This window comes from Microcaecilia unicolor, chromosome 3 (genome assembly GCF_901765095.1).
Source record: "Microcaecilia unicolor chromosome 3, aMicUni1.1, whole genome shotgun sequence".
In the NCBI taxonomy this organism is placed as follows: Eukaryota; Metazoa; Chordata; class Amphibia; order Gymnophiona; family Siphonopidae; genus Microcaecilia; species Microcaecilia unicolor.
In genome coordinates, this window is record NC_044033.1 from 480481665 (window position 1) to 480498397 (window position 16733).

Below are 16733 nucleotides of genomic sequence, written 5' to 3' on the forward strand. Positions count from 1 at the left end.
CAATGGACCCTAGCCTCCCAGTGGTATCAGGCCGCTGGGGGTCTAGAGGACGTGATCCACCTGTCCACGAGTTTTCTCAGATCCCTGTATTGGTGGACGATTTGCTCCAATTTGACTCTGGGACGTCCCTTCCAAATTCCTCAGCCACAAAAAGTGCTGACCACGGATGCGTCTCTCCTGGGATGGGGAGCTCATGTCGATGGGCTTCACACCCAAGGAAGTTGGTCCCTCCAAGAACGCGATCTACAGATCAATCTTCTGGAGTTGCGAGCGATCTGGAACGCTCTGAAGGCTTTCAGAGATCGGCTGTCCCACCAAATTATCCAAATTCAGACAGACAACCAGGTTGCCATGTACTATGTCAACAAGCAGGGGGGCACCGGATCTCGCCCCCTGTGTCAGGAAGCCGTCAGCATGTGGCTCTGGGCTCGCCGTCAAGGCATGGTGCTCCAAGCCACATATCTGGCTGGCGTAAACAACAGTCTGGCCGACAGACTGAGCAGGATTATGCAACCTCACGAGTGGTCGCTCAACTCCCGAGTGGTGCGCCACATCTTCCAAGCGTGGGGCACCCCCTTGGTGGATCTCTTCGCATCTCGAGCGAACCACAAAGTCCCTCAGTTCTGTTCCAGGCTTCAGGCCTCCGGCAGACTAGCATCGGATGCCTTCCTCCTGGATTGGGGGGAGGGCCTGCTGTATGCTTATCCTCCCATCCCTCTGGTGGGGAAGACTTTGTTGAAACTCAAGCAAGACCGAGGCACCATGATTCTGATTGCTCCTTTTTGGCCGCGTCAGATCTGGTTCCCCCTTCTTCTGGAGTTATCCTCCGAAGAACCGTGGAGATTGGAGTGTTTTCCGACCCTCATCACACAGGACGAGGGGGCGCTTCTGCATCCCAACCTCCAATCTCTGGCTCTCACGGCCTGGATGTTGAGGGCGTAGACTTTGCCTCTTTGGGTCTGTCAGAGGCTGTCTCCCGCATCTTGCTTGCTTCCAGGAAAGACTCCACTAAGAGAAGTTACTTCTTCCATTGGAGGAGGTTTGCCGTCTGGTGTGACAGCAAGGCCCTAGATCCTCGCTCTTGTCCTACACAGACCCTGCTTGAATACCTTCTGCACTTGTCTGAGTCTGGTCTCAAGACCAACTCTGTAAGGGTTCACCTTAGTGCAATCAGTGCATACCATTACCGTGTGGAAGGTAAGCCGATCTCAGGACAGCCTTTAGTTGTTCGCTTCATGAGAGGTTTGCTTTTGTCAAAGCCCCCTGTCAAGCCTCCTACAGTGTCATGGGATCTCAATGTCGTTCTCACCCAGCTGATGAAACCTCCTTTTGAGCCACTGAATTCCTGCCATCTGAAGTACTTGACCTGGAAGGTCATTTTCTTGGTGGCAGTTACTTCAGCTCGTAGAGTCAGTGAGCTTCAGGCCCTGGTAGCCCAGGCCCCGTACACCAAATTTCATCATAACAGAGTAGTCCTCCGCACTCACCCTAAGTTCCTGCCAAAGGTTGTGTCGGAGTTCCATCTGAACCAGTCAATTGTCTTGCCAACATTTTTTCCCCGTCCTCATTCCTGCCCTGCTGAACGTCAGCTGCACACATTGGACTGCAAGAGAGCATTGGCCTTCTACCTGGAGCGGACACAGCCCACCAGACAGTCCGCCCAATTGTTTGTTTCTTTTGACCCCAATAGGAGGGGAGTGGCTGTAGGGAAACGCACCATATCCAATTGGCTAGCAGATTGCATTTCCTTCACTTACGCCCAGGCGGGGCTGGCTCTTGAGGGTCATGTCACGGCTCATAATGTTAGAGCCATGGCTGCGTCGGTAGCCCACTTGAAGTCAGCCTCCATTGAAGAAATTTGCAAAGCTGCGACGTGGTCATCTGTCCACACATTCACATCTCATTACTGCCTGCAGCAGGACACCCGACGCGACAGTCGGTTCGGGCAGTCAGTTCTTCAGAACCTGTTTGGGCTTTAGGATCCAACTCCACCCCCCGAGGGCCCTGTTTGTTCTGTTCCAGGCTGCACTCTCAGTTAGTTGGTAAATTTTTTAGGTCAATCTCATTAATGTCCTCGCCATTGCGAGGCCCAATTGACCATGGTTGTTGTTTTGAGTGAGCCTGGGGGCTAGGGATACCCCATCAGTGAGAACAAGCAGCCTGCTTGTCCTCGGAGAAAGCGAATGCTACATACCTGTAGAAGGTATTCTCCGAGGACAGCAGGCTGATTGTTCTCACAAACCCGCCCGCCTCCCCTTTGGAGTTGAGTCTTCCCTTGAAGTGTATTGTCTTGCTACATACTGGACTGGCCGGCTCGAGCCGGTTTCGGGCGGGAAAACGGCCGCGCATGCGCGGTGCGCATGGGCGCGCGAGGACTAGCAAAGGCCTTTGCTAGTAAACTTTCCGATGGAGGGGGCTGCCGAGGACGTCAACCCATCAGTGAGAACAATCAGCCTGCTGTCCTCGGAGAATACCTTCTACAGGTATGTAGCATTCGCTATATGTACTAAATTGATTTAATATATTGAAGCACTGACTTTTTCCTGTTTGATATGCTTTTTAATGCATGTCCATATGCATGTTCTTTTGGAATGAATAAATGTTTCTTTAGTACCCTGTTTCAATATTTCTTCATCTGGGACCCATATCGACACCATATAAATGCATTAGCACCATTGTCACTAATTCTAAAAGGGCACACTCCCTCCAACAAGCTTCCAATATGGCAGACAAATTTTTGATAGGATCCAGTTCAATGACAGGCCAGTCATTTTCTCAAATCAATACTTGCAACAGCAAAATCTTAAAAAAGAAAAGTCAGCATGAGACCTATGATCCAGTGGCTGCTCACAGGCCTCGGAGGCTCCATTCCTGACATGGCTTTCAGTGGTAACCGAAAGTCTATATGTGAGAAGGGGGGGCAGAGATGCCACAGAGCCTTTAAGCAAGAACTAGGTTACAGTCCCTGTGCTGATTTCTTGCTGCTGGCGTTAGCTCAAGAAAGATTTTCCAACATGGGAGGTAGGGGTATTGTGGCAGATGTGTACTCCAGTGCTCATGAGTAGCCACATTTTAAATGTAACTCTGTCCAATCTGTGGATTGTTATAGGCTTTGAACACATCTACTGTGTGAGAAAAGCATATCTTTCTTTACTCCCTTTATCCTTAATATGCTAGGTTGTTCTATATAGCAAAATGTTCTTCCTTAAGGTGCCTTGCTGCTGCTAAGCCAATGAAGACAAATTAGAGTATGCAAACTGAAAGCAGACATTTCTGTTAACTTTAATTTTTATATTCCGAGTCTTCCACAACTCCTGCATAGCATTCCCTATATTTAAGGAATTAAACCAGGATTCTTAAATGATACTTATACAAAGATATGGTAGTTGCACATATAGAATGCAAATGAGAACAAAAAGTAGAAGACAACCAAAACCAAGTTTTTCGGTTGAAATTGCCCCAGGTACAAATAAGTACCTGTATACAATATGTAAGCCGCATTGAGCCTGCCATGAGTGGGAAAGCGCGGGGTACAAATGTAACAAAAAAAAATTCAGTGCTTGGTTTCAGCCAAAATCGAAGTCAAAACTGGCCCTGCCCAGTTCAGCCAGGCCCCAAATCAGAACAACCCCCATTTCCTCCCCCATGGAGAGAAGCCTCCCTCCTCTCCCTTGAAGAGAAGCAGTCCATCTCCTAGACCCACCTGGTATTTTCGGATGAAATCGAAACAAGGCCAAATATCAGTTTTAGGCCAGTTTCGGTGCCAAAGATGAACCCAAAATTCGATTAGCCTCTAACAAAAAGTTATTGAAGTGGATCTTTTACTGAGTCTATCTTCCTATTACCATATAGTAAAATTTTGGAGATAAAAGGTCAATCCAGAATAGTGTATCTCTAACTCTAAATTATAGCTTTAAGTGCCTCTTCTTCATGCATAAATATATATAAATATAAATACAAATGACAGTTCAAGAAACCAAATGGTTTGTACAGGAAGCATTTGAAGTATACATTTTTACAACAAAAGGGCCATTTTCAAAACAAAAAGGTAAGACTATCAGGTTTGAAAATGGCCATATTCACCACTTGATTTTTGGATGTTTTCAGCAAAATGTCCAAGTTTGGATTTAGATGTCATATTGAAAATGCTCCTTTTAATACGTTAATTTCTAGGTTAGAATGCATTGAATCAATTTAGCAGCAGAAAAAACAAACAGATCCAGCAGTACTGTCCACAAAGCAACTTCTTTATTACAAATAAATCCAACATGGTCCACGCTTCACTGACTCATGGGCTGCTTCAGGGGTTAAAATAACAAGCAAATAAAAAAAAATCACATGAATATAAAATCATAAAACTCCATATGAAATACATTACAATTATAGTGTATGGAGTCCAGTACAAAATGTGTGAAAAAATAAGAATGGTGACATTGAAATGTATCCATACATACATAAAAACATGCAGTAAGTTGGATTTAACACATAGTATACTTCCAAGAAGTAAAGATGTTTATTATTTATACCGCTAAATGTTGATGGTTAGATTGAGCATTATCACTGTGGTTATCGCTTTTAATGGACACTGTGGCATTTACATATTTGGTGTACATTTTTTAGTTGTACACCTTTATGCACTTTGGTTGCGTTGATGATGGAATATTAGAGCTATTGATAGTACTAGTTATATAGTTAGTGGTATGGTTTTATTCTGAAGATTCACCTTACAAATTAGAATTATTTATTGTTGTCACTGACATAAAAATGATTATAACTGATTGATTTATGTGCCACAAAGGTCCTATCATTTAGGGTGAGTCTTGGTATTGAGATATCAAAAATTGTGCCACAAGAAGTTGCTGATGCTCCCCATGATATTCAGCCCATGGCAGTCTGTGGTTTTAAAGTTGCTGAAAGCCACGGGCTGAATTAAAGCTGTATATTCAATGCTGGGACTAATCTGGAAACTGGCACTGAATAACTGGGTTATGGGCATCAGCAGTTATCTGGGTATTGGTGGATATTCAGACCAGTGTCCAAATAACTAAGCAAAGTTGGGACAGCCTTTTCTGGGCAGTTACCCAGTTAGTGGACTGAAAATCGCTTCTCCAGACCCCACATCGCTAACTGGATAGTGCTGAAGTGTTCACAGCTGATATTCAACATCTCTGTCTGGTTAAGAGTCACTGAATATCAGCAGCAGAGCTGGCCAAAGCGATTTAACTGGGCAGGAAAGGCTCCTTATTTTAGCTACAAGCCCTTTAGCATTTCAGGCAATGCACATCATAAATCGCACAACTTTTCACATCTAGACAGTCCATATCACATGATAATCTGCTGTGAGAGGTGATCATTTTCATGCTACATAATTTTGCACCTACTATTGTGTGACAAATGAACATGTATCTCATAGAATCTATTCTAATATACAACTTGGACACATACCCCCGAATTCTATATATGGCACCTAGATTCGCATGGAGATAAGCACATAACAAATGGCGGAACAAGGTAATCAGCATTTTTAACAGCACTTAACAAGTAATAACGAGCACTAATTGGCAATAATTACAATTTATGCACAGAAATAGCTAAGCGCTTAAATTGCAAAGCACATAGTTCAAAATAAACATGCGTAGCTGAAAAAGGGGCGTGTTTATAGGCATTTCGTGGGCATTCCAAAATTTCCATGGATAATTACAGGTCAGTGCGCCTAAATCTAAATGCATGGATTTACACCAGGTTTTTATTGGCGTAAATGAATGCGCATAGATTTAGGCACTGTAGTATTGATAAACATATTCTATATATCGTGCCTAAATTTTATAGAATACGCTTATTTCCATGCAGATTTTTTAGGACCTATATATAGAATGTAGCCCATAGGGGCTCATTTTCAAAGCACTTAGACTTACAAAGTTCCAAGTAACCTATGGAACTTTGTAAGCCTACCCCCCCCTCCCCCCCCCGCCCTTTTACAAAGCTGCGCGACAATGCCGACACAGCCCATTCACTTTGAATGGGCTGTGTCAGCATTACTGCACTGGCAGGTACTAGCGTGGTTTTGTAAAAGGGGGGTGGGTAAGTGCTTTGAAAATAAGCCCCAAAGTCAAAGCATGAGCCCTGTGAGTACATGGTAAAGGACCTGAAAATGTGTGGTAACCATTTAGGGTAAGATACAGAAATTCAAACAGCTGAAGAATATGCATACTAGAAGACAGATGACAATTCATTGGCACTAAAATGTGTATCAGAGAATGATGAAGAGGATTTATTTATTTAATTGATGCTTATATCCCATATTATCTAAATATCATTATTTAGTTCAATGTGGCTTACAATATGAATAGTAATAACAATAGAGTTCATACAATATATTGTGGATGCAAATTGTGTGTGTAAAGGATATACAACATATTGAGATTTAGTGAATAGTAAATAGTAAAGAATCAGTACTGTTTAAGCATTTATTTATGGAGTGGAGGAGTGGCCTAGTGGTTAGGGTGGTGGACTTTGGTCCTGGGGAACTGAGGAACTGAGTTCAATTCCCACTTCAGGCACAGGCAGCTCCTTGTGACTCTGGGCAAGTCACTTAACCCTCCATTGCCCCAGGTACAAATAAGTACCTGAGTACAATATGTAAGCCACATTGAGCCTGCCATGAGTGGGAAAGCGCGGGATACAAATAAAAAAAAAATATTAGTTACAGTTAATGTAGGAACTTGGTGAAGAAAAAGGCCTTTAGGAAATTACAGAAAGTCAAGTAGTTGGTGATCCATCTTATTTCATTAGGAATGGAATTCCACCAGTTGGTGCCCAGATGAGAGAAATCACAATATAGTATGGATTTATATTTGTTCTTGTAACTAGGGTAGTGTAATATAAGATAGTCTCTAGAACCAGGAGACACATTACAGGTGGGAAGATCTATCAAGTCCAGCATATAGTCTGGAGCTATCCCATGGATTATTTTATATATGGATGGTCATGTTTTGAAAATAATTATGGCTTTGATGGGTAGCCAATATAATTTGATGAGAAGTGCTGATGCCTTGTCAAATTTGGAGACTCTAAAGATCAATCTAGCAGCTATATTAAGGGTTGTTTGGAGTTTCTTTGTTAGAGATTCCTTGTTTCCTATATATACTGCATTGCAGTAGTCTAATTGAGATAGAATCATGGATTGGATCAGTGAGCGGAAGATGTTTGTAGAAAAGGAAGGTCTAATTCTTTTTAACTTCCACATTGATTTGAAAGTTTTTGTGGTCACCACGTTTACTTGATCCTCACAAGACAAAAGTTTGTCCATAATAATTCCTAATATTTTTAGATTAGATTCTATTAGGTAAGTTCTGGTTGATTGTGAAGCTGGTGAGTTCTTGGGTGCTGTTTTAATTGGAGATAATTAGGAGTTTTCTCTCTATTCAATTTAAGACAGAAAGAAGAGGCCAGATTTTCCATTAGGGCCAGGATTTCATGAATGATGTTCCCGAATTTGGTTATCAAAAGGCAGATAGATTGTGACATTGTTGGCGTATATAAAAACTTTTAAGCCTCTGTCCTCTAGGATTTTCCCTAATGGTTCCATCATTACGTTAGAAAGGATAGGAGATATAGGTGATCCCTGGGGCATTCCACAGTCTGGTAACCAAGCTGATGAAAGGGATCCAGACATTTTAACTCTGTAAGCTGATAAGTTTGAGGAAACCCATGAACCATTTGTGTATGTTTCCACATATACATATGTTATCGCTAGTATATTATGATCAACTATATCAAAAGCACTAGACGTATCAAATTGTAAGATGATTCTCCGAGGACAAGCAGGCTGCTTGTTCTCACTGCTGGGTGACGTCCACGGCACCCCCTCCAATCGGAATCTTCACTAGCAAAGACGTTTGCTAGCCCTCGCGCGCCGATGCGCACCGCGCATGCGCGGCCGTCTTCCCGCCCGAACCGGCTCGTGTTCATCAGTCTTCTTTTGTCCGCGCTCGGGACAGTCGTGTTTTGCGCCGTTTCATGCCCCTCAAGTTGACCTCGCGCGTCTTCGCGTTTTTCGCTGAAAAAAAAAAAAAGACCGATCCGGTCTTTTTCCCCTTTCTCGTGTTTCCAGCTTTTTCCCTGCGTAAGTTTCCTTTCGCTTTCGGGACCAGCCTATTTGGCCTCGGTACGGGTTTTTTCTCCTTTCTTTTTGGTGCCTTTCGTCATCATCGCGAATTTTGTTTTCGCTGGCGTGATTTTTCCGCCAATGTCATCGAAGTCTTCCAGCGGCTTCAAGAAGTGCACCCAGTGCGCACGGGTAATCTCGCTCACTGATAGGCACGCTTCATGTCTTCAGTGTCTGGGGGCTGGGCACCGCCCGCAGGCCTACAGTCTTTGTGCTCTTTTGAAAAAGAGGACTCAGCGAGATTGGCCCAGTGGAACGCATTGTTTTCGGGCTCTTCGACGACAACAGCACGGGGCTCGTCGAGTGCATCGACGTCGACAACATCGAAGTCTTCGGCCGCTGCATCGGCATCGACTGCATCGAGGCTTGTACCTCCTGCATCGTCGGTACCGAGACATGGAAAGGCTGTGTCGGCGTCGGTGGTACCAGGACCTCCGCTATTGCTGATGTCGTCGGACGGTGGTGCTTCGTCTGGAGTGCAGGTGAGGGCTGTCCATTCTCCTGCTAGTGGCAGTGAGCCTTCGGGTGGGTCTCCTCCTGCCCTGAGGGCTTCTACGGTACAGCCCCCCCGAGATCAACCTTCTTCGGCCTCGGCCCCGAGGAAGCGACGGTTGGATTCTACGTCCTCCTCGTCGGTACCGGGAAGCTCCGGTGACATGCTTCGTTTGAAAAAGTCGAAGAAGCATCGACACCGGTCTCCTTCCCGTCTCGGTACCGAGAGCTCTGGGTCGCCGAGGGAGTCGGCACCCAGTAGGCATCGGCACCGGGAGGACCGCTCACCCTCTATTCAGGAGGTGTCGATGCGCTCCCCCTTGGACAGCCCGGAACCGCCTCCACGCCCGGAACAGACTCTGACCTCGACGCCTGCATCAGCTTCTCAGTCTTTCTCCACAGCCGCTCTGCACGAGAGTCTCCGGGCCGTTCTTCCAGAGATTCTGGGAGAGCTGTTGCGCCCTTCTCCTCCGGTACTGGGGGTGCTTGCGCCTCCGGTACCATCAGGTGAGGTGACGGCTGGCCCTTTGCCCGAGGTGAGGTCTCCGGTACCGCTTGCAGTGCCGGCTACGGCCGCCTCCCAGGCAGACTCCCCGACGACGTCGGCGGAGGGAGCTTCGCCGGTGCTGGCGAGGGAGTCCACTTCTCGACGCTCCTACCATGGACGTGTTTCCAAGGAGTTGAGTCGGGCACGGTTTCAGACGCAGGTCCGTGAACTTGTGTCTGATACCGATGGTGAGGCCTCATGGGAGGAGGAGGAGGACATCAGATATTTCTCTGACGAGGAGTCTGATGGCCTTCCTTCTGATCCCACTCCCTCCCCTGAAAGGCAGCTTTCTCCTCCCGAGAGTCTGTCTTTCGCGGCCTTTGTCCGGGAGATGTCTACGACCATCCCCTTCCCGGTGGTCGTGGAGGATGAGCCCAGGGCTGAGATGTTTGAGCTCTTGGACTATCCTTCTCCACCTAAGGAAGCGTCCACAGTACCCATGCATCATGTCCTAAAAAAAACATTGCTGGCGAACTGGACCAAGCCATTAACTAATCCCCACATTCCCAAAAAGATCGAATCCCAGTATCGGATCCATAGGGACCCAGAGCTGATGCGCACTCAGTTGCCTCACGACTCTGGTGTGGTGGATCTGGCCCTAAAGAAGGCTAAGAGTTCTAGAGAGCATGCTTCGGCGCCCCCGGGCAAAGACTCTAGAACCTTAGACTCCTTTGGGAGGAAGGCCTATCATTCTATCATTCCTCTATGCTCGTGGCCAAGATTCAGTCCTACCAGCTCTACACGAGCATCCATATGCGGAACAATGTGCGACAGTTGGCGAGCTTGGTGGACAAGCTCCCTTTGAGCAAGCCAAGCCGTTTCAGGAGGTGGTCAGGCAGCTGAAGGCATGCAGAAAATTCCTGGCCAGAGGGGTATATGTTACCTTTGATGTTGCGTCCAGGGCCGCTGCTCAAGGTGTGGTGATGCGCAGACTCTCATGGCTGCGTGCCTCTGACCTGGAAAATAGGATCCAGCAGCGGATTGCGGACTCCCCTTGCTGAGCGGACAACATTTTTGGAGAAAAGGTCGAACAGGTGGTAGAACAGCTCCACCAGCGGGATAACACTTTCGACAAATTCTCCCGCCGGCAGCCTTCAGCTTCTACCTCTTCAGGTAGACGTTTTTATGGGGGACGGAGGGCTGTTCCCTACTCTTCTGGTAAGCGTAGGTACAATCCTCCCTCTCGCCAGCCTGCTAAGCCCCAGTGCGCTCGGATCTCGCCCCCTGTGTCAGGAAGCCGTCAGCATGTAGCTGTGGGCTCACCGTCAAGGCATGTTGCTCCAAGCCACATATCTGGCAGGCGTAAACAACAGTCTGGCCGACAGGTTGAGCAGGATTATGTAACCTCACGAGTGCTCGCTCAACTCCAGAGTAGTGCGCCGGATCTTCCAGGTGTGGGGCACCCCCTTGGTAGATCTCTTTGCATCTCGAGCCAACCACAAGGTCCCTCAGTTCTGTTCCAGACTTCAGGCCCACGGCCGACTGGCATCGGATGCCTTCCTCCTGGATTGGGGGGAAGGCCTGCTGTATGCTTATCCTCCCATACCTCTGGTGGGGAAGACTTTGTTGAAACTCAAGCAAGACCGAGGCACCATGATTCTGATTGCTCCTTTTTGGCCGCGTCAGATCTGGTTCCCTCTCCTTCTGGAGTTGTCCTCAGAAGAACCGTGGAGATTGGAGTGTTTTCCGACCCTCATCACACAGGACGAAGGGGCGCTTCTGCATCCCAACCTCCTGTCTCTGGTTCTCACGGCCTGGATGTTGAGAGCGTAGACTTTGCCTCTTTGGGTCTGTCGGAGGGTGTCTCCCGTGTCTTGCTTGCTTCCAGAAAAGATTCCACTAAGAGGAGTTACTTCTTTTTATGGAGGAGGTTTGCCGTCTGGTGTGACAGCAAGGCCTTAGATCCTCGCTCCTGTCCTACACAGACCCTGCTTGAATACCTTCTGCACTTGTCTAAGTCTGGTCTCAAGACCAACTCTGTAAGGGTTCACCTTAGTGCATTCAGTGCATACCATTACCGTGTGGAAGGTAAGCCGATCTCAGGACAGCCTTTAGTTGTTCGCTTCATGAGAGGTTTGCTTTTGTCAAAGCCCCCCGTCAAACCTCCTACAGTGTCATGGGATCTCAATTTCGTTCTCACCCAGCTGATGAAACCTCCTTTTGAGCCACTGAATTCCTGCCATCTGAAGTACTTGACCTGGAAGGTCATTTTCTTGGTGGCAGTTACTTCAGCTCGTAGAGTCAGTGAGCTTCAGGCCCTGGTAGCCCAGGCCCCTTACACCAGATTTCATCATAATAGAGTAGTCCTCCGCACTCACCCTAAGTTCTTGCCGAAGGTAGTGTCGGAGTTCCATCTGAACCAGTCAATTGTCTTGCCAACATTCTTTCCCCGTCCGCATTCCTGCCCTGCTGAACGTCAGCTGCACACATTGTCCGCCCAATTGTTTGTTTCTTTTGATCCCAACAGGAGGGGAGTGGCTGTGGGGAAACGCACCATTTCCAATTGGCTAGCAGATTGCATTCCCTTCACTTACTGTACGCCCAGGCTGGGCTGGCTCTTGAGGGTCATGTCACGGCTCATAGTGTTAGAGCCATGGCAGCGTCAGTGGCCCACTTGAAGTCAGCCACTATTGAAGAGATTTGCAAGGCTGCGACATGGTCATCTGTCCACACATTCACATCTCATTACTGCCTGCAGCAGGATACCCGACGCGACAATTGGTTCGGGCAGTCAGTGCTTCAGTATCTGTTCGGGGTCTAGAATCCAACTCCACCCCCCTAGGCCCATGTTTATTCTGTTCCAGGCTACACTCTCAGTTAGTTGGATAAGTTGTTAGGTCAATCTCAGTTATGTCCTCGCCGTTGCGAGGCCCAATTGACCTTGTTTGTTGTTTTGAGTGAGCCTGGGGGCTAGGGATACCCCATCAGTGAGAACAAGCAGCCTGCTTGTCCTCGGAGAAAGCGAATGCTACATACCTGTAGAAGGTATTCTCCGAGGACAGCAGGCTGATTGTTCTCACAAACCCGCCCGCCTCCCCTTTGGAGTTGTGTCTTCCCTTGTCTTTGTCTTGTTATATACGGGACTGATGAACACGAGCCGGTTCGGGCGGGAAGACGGCCGCGCATGCACGGTGCGCATCAGCGCGCGAGGGCTAGCAAACGTCTTTGCTAGTGAAGATTCCGATTGGAGGGGGTGCCGTGGACGTCACCCATCAGTGAGAACAATCAGCCTGCTGTCCTCGGAGAATACCTTCTACAGGTATGTAGCATTCGCTTTATAGACAGAGGGTAGTGGTAAATGGAGCTTACTCTGAAGAAAGGGATGTTATCAGTGGTGTGCCGAAGGGATCGGTCCTCGGGCCGGCTCTCTTTAACATCTTTGTGAGCAATATTGCGAAAGGGATGTCTGGTAAAGTTTGTCTCATTGCAGATAACAAACTCAGTAATAGGGTGGACACCCCGGAAGATGTGGTTGGCATGAGGAAGGATCTAGCGAAGCTTGAAGAATGGTCCGATAATTGGCAGCTAAAATTTAATGCTAAGAAATGCAGGGTCATGCACTTGGGTTACAAGAACCAGAATGGTACAATATAGGTGGTGAAGGGCTTCTGTGTACAGAAGAAGAATGAGACTTTGAAGTGATTGTTTCTGATGGCCTTCAAGTGGCCAAAGAGGTAGAAAGGGCAATGCTCAAAACCAGAAGGATGCTTGGGTGCATAAGGAGAGGGATGACCAGCAGGAAAAAAAAAGACGTGATAGTGCCCTTGTATAAGTCTCTGGTTAGGATCCATTTAGAGTACTGCGTGCACTTGCAATTCTGGGGACCGCACCTACAGAAAGATATAAACAGAATGGAGTTGGTCTAGGGGGTGACTACAAAATTGGTAAGCGGTCTCCGTCATAAAACATATAAGGACAGGCTTATGAATCTTAACATGTATACACTGGAAGAGAGGCGGCAGAGAGGGGATATGATAGAGACATTTAAATACCTCAGTGGTGTTAATGTACAGGAGGAGAGCCTTTTTCAAATGAAGGAAAACACTGGAATGAGATGGCATAGGATGAAGTTAAGAGGAAATAGGCTTAGGAGGAATCTAAGAAAATACTATTTCACGGAAAGGGTGGAAGACGCATGGAATGGCCTCCCGGTGGAAGTAGTAGAGACAAAGACTGTATCAAATTTTAAAAAGTGTGTGACAGGCACGTGGGATCCCTTAGGAAAAGGAGGAGTTAGTGGTTACTGAGGATGGGCAGACTGGATGGGCCATTTGGCCCTTATCTGCTGACATGTTTCTATGTTTCTAGTTTCCGGTGCTTACCAGTCTCCTCAATTTTGACAGTAATGTAGTGAGCACTGTTTCTGTGCTGTGTAACTAGTTCTAAATCCTAACTGTGAGTTATGTAGTAATGTGAATTTGGCTAAGTATTCCATCAACCGTTTAGCTAACATGCCCTCCATTGCCTTCACAAATAAGGGTATTGAAGCTACTGGTCTGTAATTGGTAACATTTCTTTTCTCTAATGGATTTTTTGGGATAAACTCAGCAGTCATCTAAGGACGTATTTCTAGGTGATAGAGATGAAAACAAGCAGTGATGGAATTCAAAGAGGTGTGTTACAAACATAGAGCTTTCCTATGTAGATGAGAATGGAATCAAATGCATTTCACCTGCATGAAGTAGCTGGTACACCCTAAACCAAGTGGTAGAAGATGTAGCCTACTTGTTCTGCATGCAGCAGCACATGTTTGTCTTTATCTGCCATATATTACAATGGGCAGTTGTATGTATATGTGGGTCAAAGGGTCCCTGCATAAAGTGTTATATACAGCACTGTATATTCCCTATGTAACAAAAGTATGTGGGATTCTAATACATCGCACTATTCAGCATTTTCAACCTGACTTTACAATACAGACTCCAGCTGATCTCATCTGTGAAGTCTCGGGTCATTTTTAAAACACTTTGTTTAGTTTTTAAGTTTTTTGGAAGGTATGTGTCATGAAGGTGGTTCTCAGGTGGTGACTGTGTTAAGATCTAAGATAATCTCTAGGAGATGTAATCATTTGTTACTAATCTTTCTTTAGATTAAAAATATACGTTTTAAGGCTGTGTTCTCTCAATCATTCTTCTTGGTGGTTCGTTGTTGGAATAATCTCCCGCTTGAATTACACCTGATGAATAATTATTTTTTATTTCATAAAACTTTGAAAACTTATTTGTTTATTTTATTTTTGTTACATTTGTACCCCGCACTTTCCCACTCATGGCAGGCTCTATGCGGCAGGCAATGGAGGGTTAAGTGACTTGCCCAGAGTCACAAGGAGCTGCCTGTGCCGGGAATTGAACTCAGTTCCTCAGGACCAAAGTCCACCAGCCTATCCACTAGGCCACTCCTCCACTAGACTGTGTGAGTCTTAATGATAAATTTTTAGTTACATTTTAATATGTCTTGGGCTATTGTAATTTCCTGATATTTACTGTCGGTTATATTTATTGTCTGTAACTTGCCTAGAATCTAGAAATGAGAGTTGACAAGGTAAATCCCTGTTAACATCTTTCATGCAGAGGAATGTTGTCTAATAAGCCTCGATCTTGCATACAGACAAGAGAATGCTGCCAAGGGTGCCAGTGTACCAGAATAACAATATTGTTATCAACGCTGACATCATGTGGTTAAATAAAACCAAGAATATTATAATGCCTCTCTATCATTCCATGGTGCAACATCACCATGAGTATTGCATTCAGTTCTGGTCGTGGTCGTTGTATCTCAAAAACGATACAGCGGAATTAGAAAAGGTTCAAAGAAGATCGACCAAAATGATAAAGGGAATGGAACTTCTCCCATATGAGTAAAGGCTAAAGAGGTCAGGGCTCTTCAGCTTGGAAAAGGGATGACTGAGGGGAGATGTGATTGAGGTCTATAAAGTCCTGAGTGGTGTAGAACAGGTAGAAGTGAATCGATTTTTCACTCTTTCAAAAGTAGAAAGACCAGGGGACACTCAATGAAATACTTTTAAAACAAATAGGAGGACATATTTTTTTCACTCAAAGAATAGTTAAGATTTGGGAGAGATACCAGTGCTAGAAATGGTATTCAAAGCTGATGAGCTGATGCTAGTACGCTTGGTAGGAATGTAAAAGGAGAGCAACACATGTGGAGGAGTGGCCTAGTGGTTAGAGCACCGATCTTGACATCCAGAGGTGACCTTTGGGTTCCATTGCTTCTCCTTGTGATCTTTGGCAAGTTACTTAACCCTCCATTGCTTCAGGTACAAACTTAGATTGTGAGCCCTCCAGTGACAGGGAAATACCCAGTGTACCTGAATGTAACTCAGCTTGAGCTACTACTGGAAAGGTGTCACCAAAATCCAAATAAACAATGTTATAGAATACTATTCATTAACTATTTATAGAAACTGATGTAACTTTCAGAATGTAAATCTAATTTAAACTACTACTTTTCTCATTCTTTTATTTCTATTTACAAATTTACTAGCTGACTACATCTGCCCTGCTTTTTTATTTCTGTGCATTGTTCTTCCTTGTAGATGAATATTCTTTATAACTTGAAGGATGTGGTGACTGCTAGGAAGCGTAGAAATGTTCAAAATCAAGAAACCTTTGACTTAGATGTTGCTGTAAAAGATGACAAAATGGATATAAATCATGTGACCCTAAATGTATGCACAAGGTATGTAAAGATTGTGTGTATGGGGGGGGGGGGGGGTGTCTATTTACTAGCATATGCAGTATTGTTTATATAAAACCCAGGAACTCTGTATTAATTGTTAATTTAATTGATTTCATAATTTATATTCTCTTCTCTCAACATATATATTTATATATACTAGTAAAACAGGCCCGTTTCTGACACAAATGAAACGGGCGCTAGCAAGGTTTTCATTGTAGTCTGTATGTTTGACAGAGTGTGTGTGAGAGTGACTGTGTGAGAGAGAGAGAGTGAATGTGCAAGTGTGTGAGTATGAGAGAGAGAGAGAGAGTGAGACTGGGTGCGAGTGAGTGTGTGAGAATGAGTGTGTGGCTATGGCTGGGAGCCCCCCTCCCTCCCTCCCAATTCCATGGTCGGCCCCCCTCCCTCCCTTCCTCCCTCCCAATTCCATGGTCGCCCCCCTCCCTCCCTCCCAATTCCATGGTCGGCCCCCCTCCCTTCCTCCCTCCCAATTTCATGGTCATCCCCCTCTCCCCCTCCCTCCCAATTCCATGGTCGTCCCCCTCTCCCTCACTCCCAATTCCATGGTCGTTCCCCCCTCCCTCAGATTCCCAGGGTCGTCCCTCCCCTCCCTCCCAGTTCCAGGGGTCCTCCCTCCCTCCGAATTCCATGGGTGTCATTCCCTTCCCCCCTCCCTCCGAGTTCCAGGGTTGTTCCCTCCCTCCCTCCGAGTTTCAGGGCCTCCCTCCCTCTCTCCGAGTTTCAGGGCCTCTCTGTCTCTCTCTCTCTCCCTCTCTCTCTCCGAGTTTCAGGGTCCCTCCCTCCATCCTTCTGAGTTTCAGGGTCCTC

General features: G+C 46.1%; 1 protein-coding gene across 1 annotated transcript in view; it reads left to right on the plus strand.

The window, feature by feature from the left end:
• CD109 (CD109 molecule) overlaps positions 1–16733 on the plus strand; it is a 538537-nt gene that overhangs the window by 443606 nt on the left and 78198 nt on the right. The window contains exon 30 of the mRNA XM_030199046.1: positions 15763–15905. Within this exon, the coding sequence (XP_030054906.1) occupies positions 15763–15905 (143 nt within the window). The remainder of the gene's footprint in view (positions 1–15762; positions 15906–16733) is intronic.